The sequence below is a fragment of the Lagopus muta genome, chromosome 7 (genome assembly GCF_023343835.1).
Source record: "Lagopus muta isolate bLagMut1 chromosome 7, bLagMut1 primary, whole genome shotgun sequence".
NCBI classification, from domain to species: domain Eukaryota; kingdom Metazoa; phylum Chordata; class Aves; order Galliformes; family Phasianidae; genus Lagopus; species Lagopus muta.
This window is the reverse complement of record NC_064439.1, coordinates 33,413,013-33,433,628: the sequence shown is the minus strand read 5'-3', so window position 1 is coordinate 33,433,628 and position 20,616 is coordinate 33,413,013. Positions and strand designations below refer to the sequence as shown.

At 41.3% G+C, this 20,616-nt stretch overlaps 1 protein-coding gene across 2 annotated transcripts in view; it reads left to right on the top strand.

The window, feature by feature from the left end:
- Nucleotides 1–7,544: 7,544 nt before the first annotated feature.
- Nucleotides 7,545–20,616, top strand: part of SCRN1 (secernin 1) — a 32,002-nt gene continuing 18,930 nt past the window's right edge. Inside the window, exons 1-2 of one of the 2 annotated variants that reach the window (XM_048950730.1) lie at nucleotides 7,545–7,687; nucleotides 15,229–15,388. In XM_048950730.1, the coding sequence (XP_048806687.1) occupies nucleotides 15,230–15,388 (159 nt within the window). In that variant the 5' untranslated portion in view covers nucleotides 7,545–7,687; nucleotide 15,229. Of the gene's footprint in view, nucleotides 7,688–8,085; nucleotides 8,156–15,228; nucleotides 15,389–20,616 lie in introns of those variants that run through there. The other variant, XM_048950731.1, reaches the window with a different exon arrangement.

Here is a 20,616-nt window from a genome sequence, read left to right as displayed (position 1 = left end):
CTGAAATCAACTGACACAGCAAATGGTGTTGAAGCTAAAGGAAATTGCTTTACTGGGTTTCAAGTCTTTGCTTTATAATATCTTACGTCTGTGCTATCAACAATGTTTCTGGTATTGAGGTGTTTATGATGGGATCATAAAACTGCAGTGTGAAGTACGTATTGCACTGCTATGATAACGTATTGTTCATGATACTTAGGACAAAAATGATCTATGGCATGTTTGAGAATTCCACATAAAAATAGGTGTTACAGGTCAACCATTAAATTACAAGTGCCTTTGTCATATGTGCTCTCCAAACCACAGTATCTGTTGCTGGAGAGCCTACCTCTTAATCCAGAGATCTCAGCCTGAAATGGCAGCTATCAGCAGGGTGGAGAGAGCTCACTGCTTTGGGATGTTTCTGGGAAAAGGAGTGAAGCTAGGGCAAGTGCAGTAAGGCACAGAAGAGTGATTTGAGAATTGCAGAAGGCTTTGTTGTCTCAATCCTTTGGCATCTGATTCCTTGGCAGAAAACTGGCAGCCACTGCTACAGGTACTGCATGTTGTAAGGCGGCGGGTTCTTGGTCTGACTTGGGTTAGAAATCACTGCTTCAGCTGATTCTTTTTGTGGGTTCTCCTCTTATCACAAAGTTAATTCACACTTTCAAGGTTCATTAAAGAATATCCAGAATAGTTACTCTGAATTTAATGTTGTCTTAAAAGTATCTCAGCCTCACTGTAAAGCTTTTGCAAAAACAAAAACAAACCATGAAATAAACCCAAAACAGCCTCATTATTTTCATATAATCCTGGATAATTTTAGCTTTTCCTGAAAGCCAATCATAATGCTTACGTTCTGTGCCCTACTTTTCTCCTGGTGTTCAAGAAAAACAACTGTGACATAATGATCTTTCTTTAGCTATCCTGGTTCTGCTCTTACATCTGTGCTTGATTATGTCCACAGTTTTACTCAGGAAGTTAACTAAGAAGATCAGTAAGAAGCTGCAGGGACAAACACATCCTTGCTTAGCTTTCCCAACCTGCAGTGAGCTCAGATGGGAAGCACCTTTCATTGCATAATTTTAATTCCCAGAGCTTCAGATCCAAAAGTAGAGTGGTTTAGCTTTTACTTGATTTGGAAGCCTTGTGTTATTTTCTATCTTGGATGATATTAAAAAAAAAAAAAAAAAAGCTTAGTTTAAAGTATATGATAAACTGAAACTTCAGCATGTCAGGCAGATTTTGTGCAAGGTTTCTGAATACCCTGTTCTTGATGGAGGGTGAGAGTTTGTACAGAGGGATGTGTTCTCTACTAGAGAAACAACAAAATCTCTGAAGGCTTACATTAAAAGCTTGCTGGCTTTTTATTTACTGACTGAAATACTTTTCATAATGTTGTTAGTAACACATCATGTACGTGGGAGGGATTTTAAGCATATGTGCTATTCCTTATCCCTGTCCTTGCGAAGGGCTGGACTGAGCCATAAGTGGAAACCAGGGAAAATGATGTTCTGGGGCTTTTGCACATGTATGCATGTTTGTTGTGGAGGTGATGCTTTGTTTTCTTGTAACTGCTCTGCATCTTGACTAGGTAAATAATGAACAAAGACCTTTGAAAAAATATTAGGGTTTATTTGGCTGCTGAAATCTGGTGTAGCCAACTCTTCAGAGCTCCTCAAATCTCTTTTATGCCTTCCTCTAATTTAAAAATTCTGAGGCTGTTCCTACTACTGAGAGCTGCTCTTTGTATTAGGCATGATGCTTCTAATTTCTAGTTTGTGTTGTGACCTGCTTAAGGAGATTAAATGATGCAGGATAATTGATTTCTCATCTGAGAGTAAGACTGAAAGCATTAAATCAATTCTGTCCTCTTACATTTTGTTGCCATTGAAATTTCTTTAAAGGAGCTGATGTTTCTTCTTTCCCAGACTAATAAACTAGGTAATACCCATTTCTTTTGCACATGTGGCTTGCTGCCTCTCTGGAAGTAAACAGCTCAGCTTAGCTCTGGTATCTCTAATCTGCTGGGCTATGATTTCAGAGAACAGGTTTTCATTCCGTAAATGCAAAGCAGAATGCATTAGTGACTCTGTGCCCAACTCTGGGTATGGAATCCATATAGTTATACCTAGCAGACTAACAGTAGCTTAAAGAAAATCCTGACTTTCTGGATTACTCTTAGCAGCTTTGAAAATACTGTTTTGTGCTCCTTCCTTTTAACAGAAGGATGCAAATGCAAATTGTTACTATTATTCCAGCCCTTAGCTGGAATCCTATCTTGTCCTCATTGCTATTGTCACTAGTTGGGTTAAAATCTGGGAAACAGAAACAGCCAGTGTTGATTTGTTAGCAAGTTCCTCCTATAGCAGGGCTTTACAGCCTCAAGCTGCCATTCACAAAGCAGTGGGGCACTGTGAAGGCAGCCATAACCTCTGCACCTTGCCTTTTCAGTAGGCAGCTGTGGGAGAGCAGTACAGAGGCAATAATGTCTCTAGATAACTAACTGAAGTGCTGTCAGCCAGGTCCTGCTGTCACACTGCAGCCCTAGGGTGTAAAGCTAAGCACAAGCCTGGGGAAAATACCCCTGGCAATGGGGGGAAATAGAAGAGAAAATAGAAAGGCAGGGGGACAGCTTGTAGTACCAGCCCCCTTTTCTTGTCTGATAACTTCAGCCAAGGAAGCTTAAACACTTTTAGGTAACTGGTTGCTGACATTTCTTTGTTAAAATAAGTACATAGCATGCAACCAGTGTGAAATAGCAGAACTTGAACTGTGTACTATCTTCCCCACCACCTCTTCTCCGCCATTTTCCAGACATACATTCTGGATGAATGTATGTAGATGTATGTAATGTAAAGTCCTATGGGCTCTTTTATGAGTGAGAAATTCTGACTTGGGAATATTTGTCCAAAACTTAAGCCCCCTGATGTGCAGAATAATAACAAAGGCTGCAAAAAAAAGTGCATAGATGGGACGTGCCACTGTTCAGTGTCCCAGCTTATGATGTGTATGGAGTGGTGAAAAGTGGTTGCTGACACATGTTTGACTTGTAAGTGTACTTGGCAGACCTGTTGCTGTGGTAACTAATCAGAAGGCTAACCTCCTCCGAATGAGTGCTGTTTGCCTTGCACCAGATGGCTCATACATCACGTAGTGGCATTTTCTGTCCCTTTCATTACTGTTCAATCTTTTCTCTAAGTGCTGTGATTTAATTTGCAGCAATTTAGACACAAATTATTCAGATTTGTGACATGCTAAAATACAATACAAAGCTGCTTGGGTGGATACAACCAAAGATCTACTATTTCAATAATGATATATATAGAGCACATGGTTACCATAGCATATTTCTTGCAGATAAAGTGAGACCATTTTTTCAATTCGTTGCTCTGCTACAAGCAGTTCTGCACAGGCAGCATGTTAGCAATGAGAATATGGATGAAGGCTAAGGATAATTTCATTAAAAATTCTGTATTTGTATTTTCTGATTTTTATCTGTTGGGTTTTTTTTTTGTTTTTGTTTTCATTACTGGCTTATTTTCTCAGAATGACAGATCTATTTCTTTCACCTACTTTCACTATTTATTATTGTGAGCTACTGTCAAGAGATTCAGCCTAATTGTTACAGATTCTGTTACAACTCACCTATAAAGCCATAGATCTAGAGTTTTTTCTTAAGTCAGTAATAATAAATGTCTCATGATAACTTTAGAATTATGAAAATAAGTATGCTGTCACAGAGCATTACACATCATCAATGTTCTAGTTTTCCTGTTTTAAAAATCAAGTGATAGACAATGCTTTTTTGGTAAATGCAATCATCACTCCAGGGAAAGGCAACCTTCTTGAATGTGTGTTTAGTTGTGTAGTTCAGTGCTGAGTCTGACAGGTCTCTAGACATCAAGCACGCCCTGAATCCTTGTGGTGTGCTGGCTTCTTCTGTCCCTGTGACTCTGGTTAGCAGTTGTGCTTTGTTGTGTCACTTCTACAATGGAGAAATGAATTACTTTCTGTGTGCATGAGTAAGAACTGGGCATCTAAGCATACCATTGTGCCTGCGATGGCATCTTACGTACAGCTGCAGCCATTTACATAGCTTAATCTTCAATGGTTTAATTGGATAAAGGGGGTGCACCCAGGATTTCTCCTATCTTTGTAATTCAAACAATCACTGAGCCCAGCAGATGTGATCTCTGTGTGTCAGAATATTGCACCTGCTGCACTCTGCCTTTGTTATGGACAAAACTCCCAGAGTGTGGGAGAAGTACTCAACTATCTGCACCAATATTCTGACTATAAAAAAGGAACCAACACCGAAGTATCATTGATGATTTCTGCTCTTTTAATTTATGGCATCACAGCATCACAGCTCATCTGAATTTACTGGCCTATGATATGACTATTATCCTAGGGGCTTCAGGGGTTTTTCAATGTTGCACAGAGTTAGCTCTTCTGTACTTAGCATTTTTGCTTCTGTAACTCACTGCAAATGCAGTCCATTAAGTTTAGTAGAATGCCTTTATAGCTACAGGTTTAGAATTCTGACTTAGCAGTAGGCAGCTAATTTTTCTCTGTACAACACTAACTCATCTGATTTTTATGTGCTCTGAAACAATGCTCCACCAGAGAGGACAAGGCTAAGATAGTTGCTTGAAATATCAGAAAAGCATACCAACAAAAGGGATTTACTGGCTGAACTCACCTTTCACAAAAACATATATGATTTAAAAACCTAAGTGGTCTTTTTTGTTGTCTGAATTAAGCTAATTTGTTTCCTTCTAAACAGTGCTGAAAAAAAAAGTAATTTGATTGACTGTATGTGTGCCTGCATGTCTGCTGTCTTAGATTTCCAGAGGAAAATAGTTTGGAAAGGAGGAATCAAATTTATTAGTACTAAGGATGCTGGATACTAGTTCTGCTGAATAGGCTTTGATCTCCAACTGAGGAGGTGTTGAAAGGACAAACACACAGTGACTTAAACTGTGTGTTGCTCTGGTTGATTAGTTTTTCCACACATTAAATAAATAAATAAATAAGGACAAGCAGAACAAGGGTTCTTTAAATTTCTGTTCTGTGAAGATGTGTCCTTCCTGTGTTCCTTCAGTGTTGCATTTTTTACATATCCATAAATTCTGATGTCATTATATTTAATGTGATGAACAAATAATAGATGAACATCATGGTTTTGTCCTAACCATAATAGTTTTGTATTTTTTGTTTATGCAGCAATCTCCATTCAGAGGTTTCAAAGATGCAGCTGTAACTGAGAGCTCTCTCCATTTCATTTTCTCCATCTCATTTATAAGGCAATTTAATTGCCGTGAGGTTAACAAGCAGTAGGCTTATGGCAGAACAGCTCCCCTGATTGCTGGGACTGTGCTCTAACCACTCGTCTGTGCTGCTTTACACAGGTCGTGACAGCTTACACAGAAAAGAAGCATCAAGGATTTCTGTGTAGCCAGTGTTCAGTCATTCAGTAGACAGTAATAATTCTTAGGTAGATTATACTTAGCCATAATCATCTCTAGAGTAATTATGAGAACAGACTTAGTCATGTAAGTGAGCATAATAGGGCAATGAAAGTAGTGTGTTATAGGATATTTAAAATTTAATTTAATTTAAAATTCCTTTTAAATTGCACCTGCTCTTTTCTTTTGCTATCTTTCTGCTTCTGAGAAGCGAGCTGACTGTGACATGGTTCATCCTTGATGTAATTCCAGAGCAAGGAATTTGGATTGCTATGTTTAAACAAAGTTATTACAATTAAACTGGTATAAACTCCTCAGCTTTTCAGTATTGATTCAAACAATTCAAATCACCTTACAGTCAGGTATTTCAAGTAGGAAGCATCCAGCCTTTTTTTCTATTGCACAGCATCTTACACTGTAATTCTGATCACAGCAAACAGTTCAGCGCAGAAAAATCAAAGGTCTTACCTAAAATACAGGATGGAAGATCTTGGAGTATCAAGAACTGCACGAAGCTATTGATCAGCCCTGTATTTTAATCAAGAGCACTGAGCCTAAGTGGTGACTTCTATTAGTCTCTGTTCAGGTTGCTGATATACTCAAAGAAATGTACCGATGGCACAGCATTTTTCATTCACTGAAATTTAAAGTGTGAACAGCAATTATTTTTTATTTGTACTAATTATTTATTTGTTGCTAATGAAGATGCAACTTCTGGTCTGCAGTGGTGTCCAAAGCTTACCCATAACTTCTGAACCCACGCAGTCTCATGGATCCATGTTGTTTAAGGTGGTGAGAGGAAATCACTGCCTCCATATATGGTTCCAGAATTTTTCCTTCTAAATTTTCTTTTCATATGGGATGCTGTATACAGAGCCTGTCTGCTTTTTTGACTTTCCTTTGTCAGGTTATTAAACTAGATCTAGTGAGCAATGTGATATTCAAGTGTCTTGATTTCTACCTTGAAGAGGTGAGTGACTTGTACTTATTCAAGCTGAAAGTGACTTTTGGTCCTGTGGCTTTTGTGATTCGTTCTGCAGATCTGTTAGGCTAGCCTGGCTAAGCCTGATAATTCTGGCGACTGAAAAGGGATAGGAACTGCTTTAGCAGGGGAATTGGACTAGATGAGCTCCAGAGGTACCTTCCAACCCCTATGATTCTGTGAAATGTCCTGAGGAATTCAGCTCTGACCACAAAGCTATGCAGCAGTAGGGAGCACATCATGACAAGGAACTTGTTGGCATTAAATTCTGCTTGCTGAACACATAAAACCTGCGATAGGAGACAATCATTGAGAATAAACCTCTTGATCTGGGGCATAAAGGTTTTCTATAAATTTCTGTATTTTCTCGGCCTTCCTCAGATTCTACACTGGTATACAAGCTTTGCATCTTTACCTCTTTCTGCTCTTTGGCTGGAAAGCTCTAGTTGTTAATGCTCTTTTTTTTTTTTCCCTGCCTTTTGGTTCATCCTTGTCTTTCTGTCCTTCTTTCCAACTTTCTTTCAGCCTTTCCATCCTCCTAGCAGACATGGCAGCCTCTTCTGCACACTGAATGTCTGGGCTGGAGATGATGTTGGCAGAGCAATGCGGCTCCTACTGCCTCAGTCGGGGCTGGTATGGCACATAGGACAAGCTATCCGATCCCTGCACTGAGGATGAGGCAGGCTGTGCCCTGTACTGGGCCTCAGAGGGATGGATGCTCAGGACCATGGAGCTGGCAGGTCCTCGGGGTTCAGCCACTGGAGGGGTGACAGCTTACTGTGCCACGTCCCTTGAGGCCAGCCGAGAAGCCCCGATCTCGAGGCCATCCTCCATCTTCATCAAGGCTGGGAGCCGCAGGACGGGCGAGGCCGCGTGGGCCGTTCTGTACCCAAGCACGCCAAACGCGGCCACCTCTTCCAGCCGCCATTTTCGTGGCCCCTGCGTGGCGTCGGTGGGACCCCCCGGCGGCGGCCGCGAGGAGCCGCTGCGCTCCCTCACACGGGGGCGTGGGGAGACCGCCGTTATCGCAGAGCCGGTGTTGAGGACGGAGCCGACGGGCCTGGCTGCCGGGACAGCGAGTCGCAGAGCCGAGACCGCCGCGGGGCCGCACAACCGCCGCGTCCTCCGCAGAGCCGCAGCGGCCGGGACTCGCAGCGCGGAGCGGTTCGGGCGGCGGCTGCGCGCGCAGGGGAGGGGGGAGACCGACAGGGACCGCAGCCAGCGCCGGGCTGAGGGGAGCGGAGCGCAGCGCCAGGTGCGTAACGGTGCGGGATCGCCGCGGGCAGCGCTTGATGGAGCGGGGCGGTGGCGGGCAGCGAGCTGCCGGCCGCGGCGGTGAGACGGATGGAGGTGGCGGTCCCGCTTCCCCCCGGCCCATCGCCGTTCCCGGCGGCTCCGCGCACCTGCCGCGGGGCTGCGGAACATGGCTGCCTCGGCCACCCCTCGCCGTCCCCTCGGTGCCGCCCCGCCGCCCCTCGCCCTCCGGTTGACGGCAGGGCTCTCCGGTGCCCGCTTTCCTCGGGCTGCCCTCTCTGCTGGCTGCTTCCCTTCTGCTTTTGAAGCGAGCAGTGCTTGCCGTTTCCCCTGTTCCTCTTCCACCTCCCCCAACCTCCTCTCTTCCCTCCCCCCCACTCCCCCCTCCCGTTATCTGAAGGTGCCTTTTCGCGTAGTCACCTTGGAATGCGGCCGCCCCGGTGCCGTTTCCAGGCGCTGCTGCTCTCAGGTGGGTGCGCGATGCTTTTGCTTGCACGAACGGCTCCGTGCGGAGTCTGCGAAGCTGAGCTCTTGATTTATACTGCTCTATGATCGACCTGCCTAAAATGAAGTCGTTTTCTCCGGTACTGATAATTAGGGAAGAGAAAAAGATCTTATTGCAGCAGCATCCCAAGCAGAAGGGAGCTTTACTGGGCCTGAGCCTGTGAGTGTGCAAGTGTATAAATCCATCAGTGTGAAAAATTTCCTTAGTGCTGTGGGTGAAGCCGTCCATACCTGTAAAATGTGGAACTTTAAATGCAGCAGTCTCGGACTGTATTGCAGTAGAGTGGGTTAGTTCTGAAATGCAAGCTCATTATGTGTGTTGGATTTACTCAGCAGTTCAGGAGGTAATAACTACGTGAACCTGTGAGAAGTTGCATCCATTATAGGCTATTACCATTTATACTGTTGGTCTAAAAGCTGTTATGGATTTATGGACTTAAAGCACCTCTAGGCATGCAGTTTGGTTCATGACATGCACCCCGAACCCTCCAAACAAACAACCTCAGAACAAACCCTCTCATATGTATTTAGGAACCTTGTTCCTGTGAACACAGAACTTTAGCTTTGATTCATCTCAAATCAGAGAAAATTAAACCATTCATAGTGCTATAAACTTTCCCAAGCAGTTTAGGTCCCAGAGTTTGTGTGGACAGTCTGAAAACAGATGTCATACTGAAGAAAATGTGGTGAATGAAAAGAAATCATTTATTGACATGAGTAGGGTTTATCTTACCCAAAATAGCATTTGTGGTGCTTGGAGTTTGAGATCTTTTTGAAAGATATTTGTAACTTTTGTTTTCCTGCGATGGCAGGGCATGGTTTAAATTGCTTTTGCTTACTCTTGCTGAGTGTATTTTTGGTAGAGGTACCAATTTGTTCCATCTAACCTCTCTTCAGAAGTCAGCCATGCAGATTGCATGTGGGAAGGTGTGCTAGTTAGTGCTAGGAGCTTCCAGTGAGAATTCCCTTGTTCGTTATGGACTTACAGATTTGTGGAACTGGAGCTGCCCTGGTTATGTATTAGCTTTTTCTTCATGTAAAGTCATTAAATTGAGAAACAGAATGGAACTGAGGTCCATGACTGTCACTAAGATACCCAGGTGGCTGGCTTCTGATGCTAGGTATTTTATTATGTGGTGACTTTTGCAAACTCTGTTGCTAGCTTTGCAACATTTACTCTTGTTTGGAGTTATATTTTAATCAAAAGTGAGACTTCCGACAAGGCACTTGGATGCTTTTTATTTTACCCCTTGTTAACACCACAGCGTTGCTGATTTGAATGGACTGCCAGTCAGTGCACATCAGCCAGTTCTGTGTGCAGGTGGGCATCCCTTCCTGTACCAGATCAGGGCTTCACTGTACAGCACAACTGGATTGTATAAAGATGGAGAAGTACCCTGATAAAAACTGTGCAGCAGTAACACCATCTCACAATGAACTTTTGTGCTGTACAGATACTTTGGATGCCAGTAAGTCCTGACTACAGTCCCTGCCCAAGTGGCAGAAGCTGAGAACTTGTGCAAGAAAACAAATCCTTCCCTACCAAAAGCAGAGGCACAAATATGACCCTAGGTCTCAAGGTGGAATAGCATCTACAGAAGGAATATAGTTCTGTGTCTGCTTGGAGACTTAATTAAGTGCGCTGACATCCACTCAGTGAAGAGTTGGTGGTATAAATAATGAATTTTCCCTGCGTGCACAGCCTGTAATGGAAGTGAGATTGAAATCTGTTGTCTTCTGGATGGCTGACCCTAATTTGTTTTTAAATAGAACTAGTTTTCATCAATGTAATGTGAACTAGTTGAGGCAAAAAATTATTTCCCATTTGCTTTTGAAAGATGTCTGCTATGACAGGATGGTTGAGGGCTTGTTAGACAATGAAAATAGAACTGGTTGATCAGAGAACTGCAGACTTTCTAAATGGCTGAAATCTTACCTTATGTTAAGACTGTAAATGCTGAAGAGTTATGCCAGTATCTAATTTGCTACACAGATACAAAAAATCTAGCAGCAGTCTTCAGGATCATCCCAAATTTTCCCCACATGCAGCTAGAGAAATATTTTCAGTTCCTTTCAGTCCTATTATGCATTTGTTCAGTAAAATGACCGAAGGGGGTGTGCTGTGTGGGAAAGCTTTGAAATGTTTTTATCCTTGTGTAGGGAACTGCTACATCTTATAAGTAATAAAAGTGAAGCTACTGGAGAAAATGGCCATCCCAAACATATAGCTAGAAATGTTGAGGTTTTGCTCTTATTCTCCAAAATGCAGTAATTCCTTCTGATGTAATTAGTGTTCAAGGAGAGTGACTGACTTGAGAGAGAGAGGAGTTGAGCTTGGTTTGTGAAATTTCAGCTGCTGCTAACCCTTCTTAGATAGCTCCTCAGGCAGTTGGAGAGAGAGACAATCAAAACTGAGTTACAGTTCTGTAGGATGTGGCACCTTTGAATGGTGAACTTGTGCCACTGTTCTTGAATGGTAAGGAAAGAGTCAAACAGACTAATAATGAAACGTCCAAACCATAGGAACACACATCTGGCAGTTTTGTGCTTTACGTTCAGGGACAGCCTCTGCTTTTCTAATTTTTTTAATTAATGCAAGCTTCCTCTTTTCTGCTAAGTCAGTCTTTAAAACTGTCCAAATTGTCAATTTAAAAAAAAAAACCAAACAACCTTTCAGTGTCTCCTAAGTTGGGAACAGTATTATTATTGTGCCTTTCAGATTGCTATCTTTGTTCTGTGCCTGAAGCTGAATGAATTTTGCTCTTCATTTCTGTTTTTGGAAATGTTGCTTTTCTGCAGGATGCAGAGATCACATGTCTCTGTGCATAAGATGCTAGACTTGATTTGTAATGGAAAGACAAGCTTGTCTCAGGCACAGGAAGCGTTTTATTTTGAAGGTTAAAGCATTGTTCAAAACCAATGGCTAAACTACAGTTTTCACAGTTGAGATTCCTTCCTCTCTCCCTATTAAGAACACGGGAGAGGTAAGAGGGTATGTGTAACCCATTTGATGTAGTCTTTCCTTCCTAACGAGAGAGCATCTATCCAAATTTGAGGAATGTTGTTCAGGTGCTGCCTCTGAGTTCTTAATTGCAGAAGTTTGCTGCAGATTAGGCGACTTGTCCTTTCTGGTAGCAATGAAAACAGACTTACTGGAATCTTTAAACATTACTGAATAGTTCAGAAGTATTAGCACAGCTGGGATTCTGTTTTGTAAAAGCACAAAATACAGTGAGGAAAAGTCATGCTTTTATACACAGAAACAAGCTGCGTGTCTTTGTAAAAGGCTTAATGTGCTCTCTGGAGTTTAGAGGCACCTTTTGCAATATAAAAATTAAAGAAAACATTGACATAACCAGAAAGCATTCAAAACTTATCAGCAAAAGTTTAGCAGCCTCTGTATTTCTGGTACCCAAAGCACTTGTCCCAGACCAACTTCAATTCCAAGAAACTGTAGGAGTGAGAGTGGGGAAAAATAATGTATATGGTTATTGAAACTGCTGTGAAGGTCTGAGATGAAACCCTGATGCTAACCCTCTCAGCCTTGTGTTTGTGGGTACAGGCTTGAAAAGATGTGGACCGTTTCTGGAGATGACAATAAATAACCAAGGACAATCACCAGCGTGCTTGAAAAACAGGGCATTAAGGGGAGTTTAGACTTCACCCTGTACAGCATAATAATTGTATCAACAAAACTCTTGGAGACAAACAGAAAATGTTCAAAGAGTGCCTGTGGTAGTGTCTGTGATTGTTTGAAGAGCATCTTGTGCTGCCAAGGTGGTAAAGGGATGGGAGCATCTCTCCTGTGAGGAGAGACTGAGAGCTGGGACTGCTCAGACTGAAGAACAGGAGGCTGAGGGGGATCTCATCAGTGCATACAAATATGTGCAGGGAGGGTGCGAAGAGGACGGAGCCTTGCTGTTTTCGGTGGTGCCCAGTGCCAGTACAAGGCTCAGTGGGCACAAAGTGGAATACAGAAGGCAGCATCTGGACATCGGGAAGCACGTCTGCACTGCGAGGGTGACAGAGCACTGGCACAGACTGCCCAGAGGCTTGAGGTGTCCTCCTAGGAGAGCTCCAAAAGCCATCTGGACGTGGCCTGGGCACCCTGCTTTCAGCATCCCTGCTGGAGCACAGGTTGGACAGATGGACACAGAGGTGTGTGCCAACCTCAGGCGTTCTGTGAAATGTGTGACAACGAGAACGAGGGCAACCTGACGATGAACTAAGAAAAGGGGAAAGAGCAGGAAAGTGGAAGTCTCCTGCTTAGATACGTAGCTGCTAACAAACTGCTTCAGTTGTGTGATGAAGGAAGATCAGTGGTGTTCTGAACAAACTTGGGCTGTGGTGTATTCGAGAAACTGCTGTCCTTGTTGTATTTAAAATTAACCTGGTGAGATTGTAGGAAAAACTGCTACCTAGCAAAGTGGGCAGATTTAAGTTGTAGCTGACTGCTAACTGGCTTCCCTCTTCAGAAACGGTATTTAAGATCTCAGGGGGGACTTCTAGGATAATTGTGCGTTCAGTACAAGGCTGTAACATTTAACTTGTGGTGTGTGACTGTTATATGCAGCCCTGTGCGAAGTGTAGTGTTGTGGAGTGTTACAAAGTAGCTTACTCCTGTGTTCATCCTTAGTGTTACCAAATTGGCAATTTGTTTTTTGTTTCAGTAACCGTTGGTAAATCTAAAGAAACAAATCAAGAACCTGACAGATAGAAGTGACCCCATTTTATGCCAAGGAGGACTTCAGGATTCTATACAGCATTAGATACCTACAGATTTTTAATTATTTTCCTGAACTACTCAGTCTGCAGGTACATAGAAGTCTGCCTTGAATACCTTAAATATTCCTTTGCTTCTTTTTAAGCATGCCTGGCCATATATTTGGTGTGTAGATAAAAGAACATCCAGCAGCGTAGAAAGAAGGTTAGTGTCTGTCAGTTGCCTGAATGCATTTCAAGTAGACCCACTTGTGTTTAGAATAGAAAAAAAAAATAATCTTTTGCTTACTGATATCTACTGTAAGGCTGCAAGTTATTCAAGATTTTGGCTGGTCTGGCAAAACATCAGAATAAAATTTAGAGCTCTGAGCAATGATTTATCTAAGTGTAGATGTGAACTCTTAGCATTTGTTGGAAAGCAGCTAAATTGACATCACCAATGTAGCAAAAGAAATGTAAGTTCCTGGAATAATTCATGGTTTACGCCGAGCAAAATACTAAATTGCTTCATTAGAGAAGCAGTTTGGGCAAATCACCAACAAGTTGTATTTTAGTTTAATCGTAATGCTCAGATGGCTCACAGTGGGTGAGAATGGCAATTAAAGTGGAACTTTGTCTCCATGTCCATCTGCAAGACACCTATGTGCAACTCAAAATGTATGCTGTGCTAGTAAGTCCTCCAATAGGTGTCCTCCACCAGGTGCATTTTTACCAGCTGAACTCACTCTGCTCAGCCCTCATCAGTGGTCTAAACTATGCCTGTAAAGAGGGGCTTGTGAGTATAACATAGTGTGTTTTCATCTTAGCTGGCTTGTTATTTTGTGTAAAACCTTACCTAAATTAAATTGTTACGTGAGTTCCCTACAGTTTGTCAGCCCTCATTGTGTTGTCAGGGGACACCTTTAGCACATTGTCTCTTGGTGATTTATTTTTTTTAAGTTGAGCAAATCTATGACCTGTTCATGGTTTATAGATGAACTTGGGTGTTTTCTTCATAGCCCACTGAAGGGAAGTCATTCATAGCCCACTGAAGGGAAGCCTTTACATAAAATGGTTTAACATTGGAAGCCTGCTATTCTGTCTCAAAAATGTGTTCTCAAGTGGTACTATTTAAAAGAAAATGTCAAATTTGAATAGTGTACAAAAACAGCTTTGCACATCTCCCTCCCCATACACATAGTGCTCTTTCAAAGAACTTAGTAGCCATTTTGTGGAAAGTTCTGATTGTGTATGTTGTGTCTAATGCATTGAAACATGTGCATCTGTTTTTACCTGTTCAGAATATGATGGAAGGAGAAGAGGAATATACACATTCGTTTTTGCAGCAGGGAACTTCTGATAAATTCTGATGCAATGATCTGTGAAATGATCTCAGGAATTGATGCTGAGTGCTATTTTAACAAGCACTGCACCTTTTCTTCTGGTGTGTGTCAGAAGGTTCAGTGAAGGGAGAAAAACTCAGTTATAGCAATGTACACAAGATGAGCTACAGGGGTGTCATAATCCTGAAGCCATTTACACTTTTTATGAATAACTGGCATTAAGAACACCTACAATGTTTGTGCTACCATGCAAGCGTTTTAAAGAATATTCATATTAGCCTGCATAAACAACTAAACTGCAATCAATTAACTTTAGGTAAGAGCAACAATGCAGACAAACCGCAGAGGAAATAAAGTGCCATTAGTGCTTCAGTCTCCCTGATCTGAGTGGATAAATTGACAGGCAGTTGTTATAACTGTGCTATATCTTTGTTCTGTTTCCAGTTACACCACTGTCCTCCCTCAGGAATCCCTCAAACGTGTTTTTTCTCTCTCTCTCTCTCTCTCTCTCTCTCTCACTTTCTCTCTCTCTCTCTTTTCTTTTTCAATTTTAATTTATTATTTTTTAATTTTGAACTGCATGAGAGCAGTGAGAGTAAATTAAAATTCTTCTATGTCTCTGCACTTGTCTGAGTCAGCAGTATACAATCTAGGTCATGTGTTCCCAAACAGCTCTGATGCAGAATATTTTCTTTCCTTCTATGGCGACTAAGTAGTTTCATTAAGGTACAGGCATCTTGTCTTCTTTCCTCCTCTGTGTGCCTTCACGAGGCCTGGGTAAAACATGTCTGAAAATCTCTACAGTTCTTTTTATTAAACCCAGATGAGCCTCCTCTGAGCTGACATCATCTTCCACTATCATTACGTAATCAACTGACAATTAGAGGTGATATGTTGTCTCTAAGATGCAACAAATCACAGTAGAATTAAAGATTCTTTATTGCATGAAATTACAAATTAGACAAACATCAGTTTTAACTTTTTTCTTTTTTAGGATGGCTGAAGCTCCTCCAAGTTACTGTTTTGTAGCCTTTCCCCCATGTTCCAAAGATGGGCTGGTGGTGTTTGGAAAGAACTCTGCACGGCCTAGGGATGAAGTACAGGAGGTGGTCTACTTTGCTGCTGCAACTCACGATCCAGGAAGTAAAGTTGAGGTAAGGGTGAACTGTTACGTTTCAGCAATGAGAAATGAGTATTATTAAAATAAATGAATGATGCTTGTTTTCTTGTCAGATCATGAAATCCTTGTTCCCTTCATTCAAAACTCTCTTGAGTAGGGGAATATGACATTTCTGAAAGTTCTAAAAGTGAAATTTGGAATGTAACATTTTTGTTGTTATTGTTTAATTGAGGAAATTTCCATGAGCTGCGCTTTTTCCAGCAGACAGGCTGACTTGTTCACATCCCAGGAAACTGCACTATGTAGCCTACGTGAGAGGAGGTTAAGAAAGGGGAGAACGAACTGGAAAGGAGGAGGAGCAAGTGTGTAGTGAAGGTGAAATGAAGAAACTGAGGTAGCAGAAAGAAAGACAAGGATTAGTGGGGGTGGTCATTTGAGCGCCTGCATCCATCTCTGTGGCTGTGCAGAAAGCAGAAGACACTAGGTGGGATGCACGAGGAGTGTATCACCAATCCCTACGGATCATTTATGGATATCAGTTGATACTTCCCCAGAAGAGATCCTAACACCAGTGCCAGTTTTATTCTGTCCTTGAAGTGGGATCACTTCCAAATTTTAGAGACTGTGGTGCTGTTTGTCTTTGCAGCAGTTAATGTTCTCCTGATTTGTTTCACTACTCACATGTAATGGTTTAATCTTGGATGTAAAGTAATCCCATCCCCCTTCTGAAAAGCACAAACTGCTGCTTACTGCAGTGCTGAGTAAGTCGCACTGCAGTAGACCTGTGCTAGTAACAGAACACAAGTGTGACGATAAGACAGGAAGAAAACTGCAAAGTAGTTTTATAGACAGCTTCTCATCACCAAACTGAAGATGAAAAAAAGTGGGTATGTGGAGGAAAAAAAAAATTAAGCCTTTGTCTCCTCAAAGGAGAATAATTCTAAGAGCTTAAAGAGAGTATTTGTTTATTTTGGAGTCTTTTCCCCATATCTCGTCCTTCTCCTTAAATCATAGAAACTTTTTTTTTTAAATGGAGGTAAAGTTTGTTGCAGTGTGGTGCAGGTGCAGCATTAGACAAGAGACTGAAGTGGACAAATACCTTAATTGTATGTAGTTTTACTTGTCTGAAGTTTGGGCTTAAGCCCTAATTACGTGGTTACTTTGGCCTCTGCTAGACTATGCTATTGTATAATTCTACATTACCTTAAGAGTACTGTGATTTACAAAATGTGTGGGCTCCAGCTGCTTGCCTAAATTCTTCCCATTTCCTCTTAGCAGAGAATAAAAACATGTTTAGTTGCTCTGGGATTGATGTTAAGTGACTGCTTGCACTGCATCTTTATCACACTCAGCACTAAGTATTGTTAATGAGTGGGACTTTTTGCTGTTTAAACTAATGTGTGTTACAGTAAGCTTAAAACAGTTACTGGCTTTAATTATTTTATGAGGTCTGAAGATTCTCTGGTGGCTTTGCAGACTCCTTTAGCTGCTTTCTTTCAGACAGACCTAAGCACGTATTTACTTGCCAGTTTGAGATGTTTTTCCTGCTTTCATAGACAAGTAATGTTTATTTTCATGGAAACTACGACAGATAGAGCACAATAACGCTGTTTGATAGAGCAAATTCTCAGCTACAAAATGCTATTTTTCAACATAGACACCACCAATAGCTGTGTGTTTCTCCAGCAATGAACAAGGGCCTGCATACAGCACTGAAACATCTGTATAGCTGTCTGGAACATGACCTGTCTTTCATGCTGTTGCCACTGCTGAAACGCAGCGCCCATCACCTCACTGTGCTCACATTCTCTGCCTCCATAAATGTTCAGTGTCTCCAGCGAATGTCAAGGGGTGCAATTTTTTTCTGTATGGAGGAATTCAGTGACATCCCTTTGCTTCATACACGCTTCTGTGCCAGCCGCACAGTTCAATCCCTACTGCCATACCACCAACATCTGCCTCTGACGCTGTGGGCTGACATGATGAAATAGGAAGCATTGCTTTTTGGAGCAGCCCTTGTATATTAAGTTCAGTCAAATGAATGAGTCTAGCAAATATCAATGTTGGAGAGTGATTCTCTTCAGATTTTGCTGTTTTTGTAAACTAGTCACTTCAAAGGTCTTCCAAAAAGCCTTATAGTAATTAATTTGGTAGGAATTGTGACTGACTGAGTGGATTAATGAAAGCTCTACAAAAAGAGTTTCAGGCTGCTAGGTTTGATTCTAGGTTTTGTTGTTGTATAAACTAAAGGAATATGATTAATAAGAAGATTGCAATTTTAAGCATGCTAGCTCTTCATGACATCAGAAGAAGAATATGATCTTCAGTTTTTGCTAATTAGCCAAAATGTATGTGGTGTTCTCCTAATGCAGAAACATGTCTAATGCTCTGCTCATCTCAGGATAAATGCATACTTACCTATTTGCAGAATTTGTTCAAAACTCATTAATTTCTTGTGTGCTGTTAATTGGATCCTTACAAGTTAAGAAAAACTTTGGAGGCCTTGAATTCAGTTGCTTCATATTTTTAAACTAGCAGCTATGTGAGACTCTGTCTACCTTCCAAGAAAATTTATTGAGCTGTCAGAGATAATAAGCTAATATGGGGAGTATAGAGGAATTTCAAAGCTTCTAGACGTATCCTTTGACATCACTTTTACCTTTTTCTTTAAAATGTTCATTTTCTGGGGTTTTGCTTTGGGTTGCTATAGATTCTCTTTTGTCCTATAAAATTAATTGAACAGGTATGAGAGTGTTAAACGCAGGTTTTACAAAATGAAAAGTGTGATTAACCTGTTTTATGCTACTGTTTCTCCTAAGCCAATAATCCTTTGTGCCTCTGACTAATACTTCTCTCTCATCCATACATTTTTTTTCTCCCAGATGAATAGTTGTACCTTTTTATTGGCTTCTTATGCTAGATACACATCCTTTAGTGTCACTGGGCAAGGATGATGGGCTTGCTTTTTGTTATGTTCTACTCTTTACATGTAGTGTACTCCAATGCCTAACCCATTTTGAATACTTTTCCATAACTCTGTCACTCTTTTTTTACAAACTTTTACAAGGTCAAGACTCTCAAGAACTCTGTGTCCTGTTTGTTCTGTGCTGCTCATTTTTCCAACTGTGATAATGTACAATATAACAAAAAAAAAAAAAAAAGGAATAGTAGTTCAGCTAGATTATTGCTGTAAAGAAATCTAGCAGGCTTTGTTACATAGCTATCAGCCAGTGTGTGACAGCACCTTAAACAAAGGAAGATGGATGCTCAGTGAATACTGCAAGTCATTTTAAGTTAGATGTTTGTGGCACAACCAAACAGACAGTAACCCTGCAGCTAACTCATCAGCATAATTCCTTCCCTCTATGTCAGCAGGTTCCCAAGACCCCGAACAAAGGGGCTTTTCATTATGGTCTGTTCTGTGCCTGTGTGACAACCTTTCCAAACTTTGTTCACGTTTTGCATTGTTATTTTGCAGTGGCAAATGCTGATCATTGCTCGTTGTAGTGGGCAGTATAGCAAATTTGTGTGCACAGGTTAAAATATTGCTTCCTTAAACATAAATAAGGCCCTTTTTGGAATCCCTGTACTAAAAGTAAGTATTCTATCTTTTCCCAGTTTTGGATTGTCTTGTGCATTAGCGAGAATTTGTGGTGTATGAGTGTTGAGATGCAAAACTGTTTTGTTTTTAGGGCAGATTTTACTGACTAGATTTCTCTTGTTCTCTTGTAACCTGCCACTTTGCTGTGATTTTCTTTCTCCTGAAGAATTCTTGGGCTGATAACCTTTTTTGTAGCTTAGTTTTCTAGATCTTTTTTTCTCTTTTAGCTCAACCTCCCTTCCTTATAATCTACCCTTTTACCCATGATTTAATGGGTTGCTTGCCTTGCTAGAACACAGAGCAATACAAACTCTGTCTTCATAGCACGCAATATCTTATGAGAGGAACAGAATGAAGAAATTACAAAGAATGGTCCACAATAAAGTCTATTGCATTGTGGAATAAGCACAGTTTTCTAGTAAATTGGTATTAAACAGTCTTCTGGGCTTAAAGCCAGCCCTCTGTGGGGTAAGAGGAATTCCATGTTCTCTTAAAGTTTCTGGCACAGTTACGCCTTAGAGATGTGGGGTTCTTTTTGGTGTGGGGTTACAGTAGTCTAAAGGGTTACAGTTCAGACACAGTTTAGGAAGCTGTCTTTTCTTGCTTTTTAGCTGAAATCCAGTGACTGTATAAGCAGCCCATCATGGCATGCAGTCAGACAGCTTAGCTCAACCCACCCTGTTTAAGCTAACCTTTAGACTTCAGAGGGGAAGCACTATGCAGGCAGACAGCAACTGATGAAAGAGAGAAAGTGGTTTCTGCCTTCAGCAGGCTCTGTTGCTTGGCTAATCTAAGCTTTTTCTCATTTCTACTCCATTGCAAGCCACTGGCCTTTAAACTAATGTGTTTGACTTTGCTTTGTAACACCATGCATGAGCCAGCAGTAATTCAGAGTTAGAAGTCAATCTCTTGGATGTTTCTGCTTCTTCAAAGCCTGTGTTTTGACTGTAGGGAAGTGCTGCTGCTTTGCTTCCATTTGCCACAAAGCATAACTAGTTAGCTCGAGCTATGCATTTGTGTTTGAGGAGCAGAAAAAACTAATATCCTCTTTTGGCTCAGTGTTTACCTGTGGCCAAAAAATTTGAGTGTTTCAAAGTGGCCAAACTTAGAAATTAATTTTAGGGTATCTGTGAATTCTAAAAAATCTCTCACGGTTTTTTGTGACTTTGTTGAAATCTTTCTTATCAGTTTTTAAAAATGAACTTAATAAGTTTCATCCTGCTTTCAGTTTTATGTTTGTTTAGAATGCATGAGAGTGCTAGATTTGTAACTCACAAAGCAAGAGATGAATTCTTGATTGCTAAATCACTTCTGATGTGTAATGGCACCCAAGGCTGAGAGTGTGCTGGAGATGTGCTGCACTCAGAGGTTTGTTTAACAACTTATGTATTTTATTTTGTTAAGTTCAATTCATAGTGTGGCATAATGCTGGAGGCTCTCTGGTGGCTTGGTGGAATAGGTCAGAGTTCTCCTCTGTATGTAGTTCTCCTCTCCGCATGTGGTTCTCCTATCAGAGAACAGTTCATCTTCTTCTAGCTCTCTTGAGCACCCATATACTATCTTCCCAGTCCTCCCCTTCACATGCGTGGGAATGCCCCTGGTGCCCATGTCATCTGTGGAATCACCTCCTGGAGCTGTATTGCAGTGCAGTAGAAGATGCA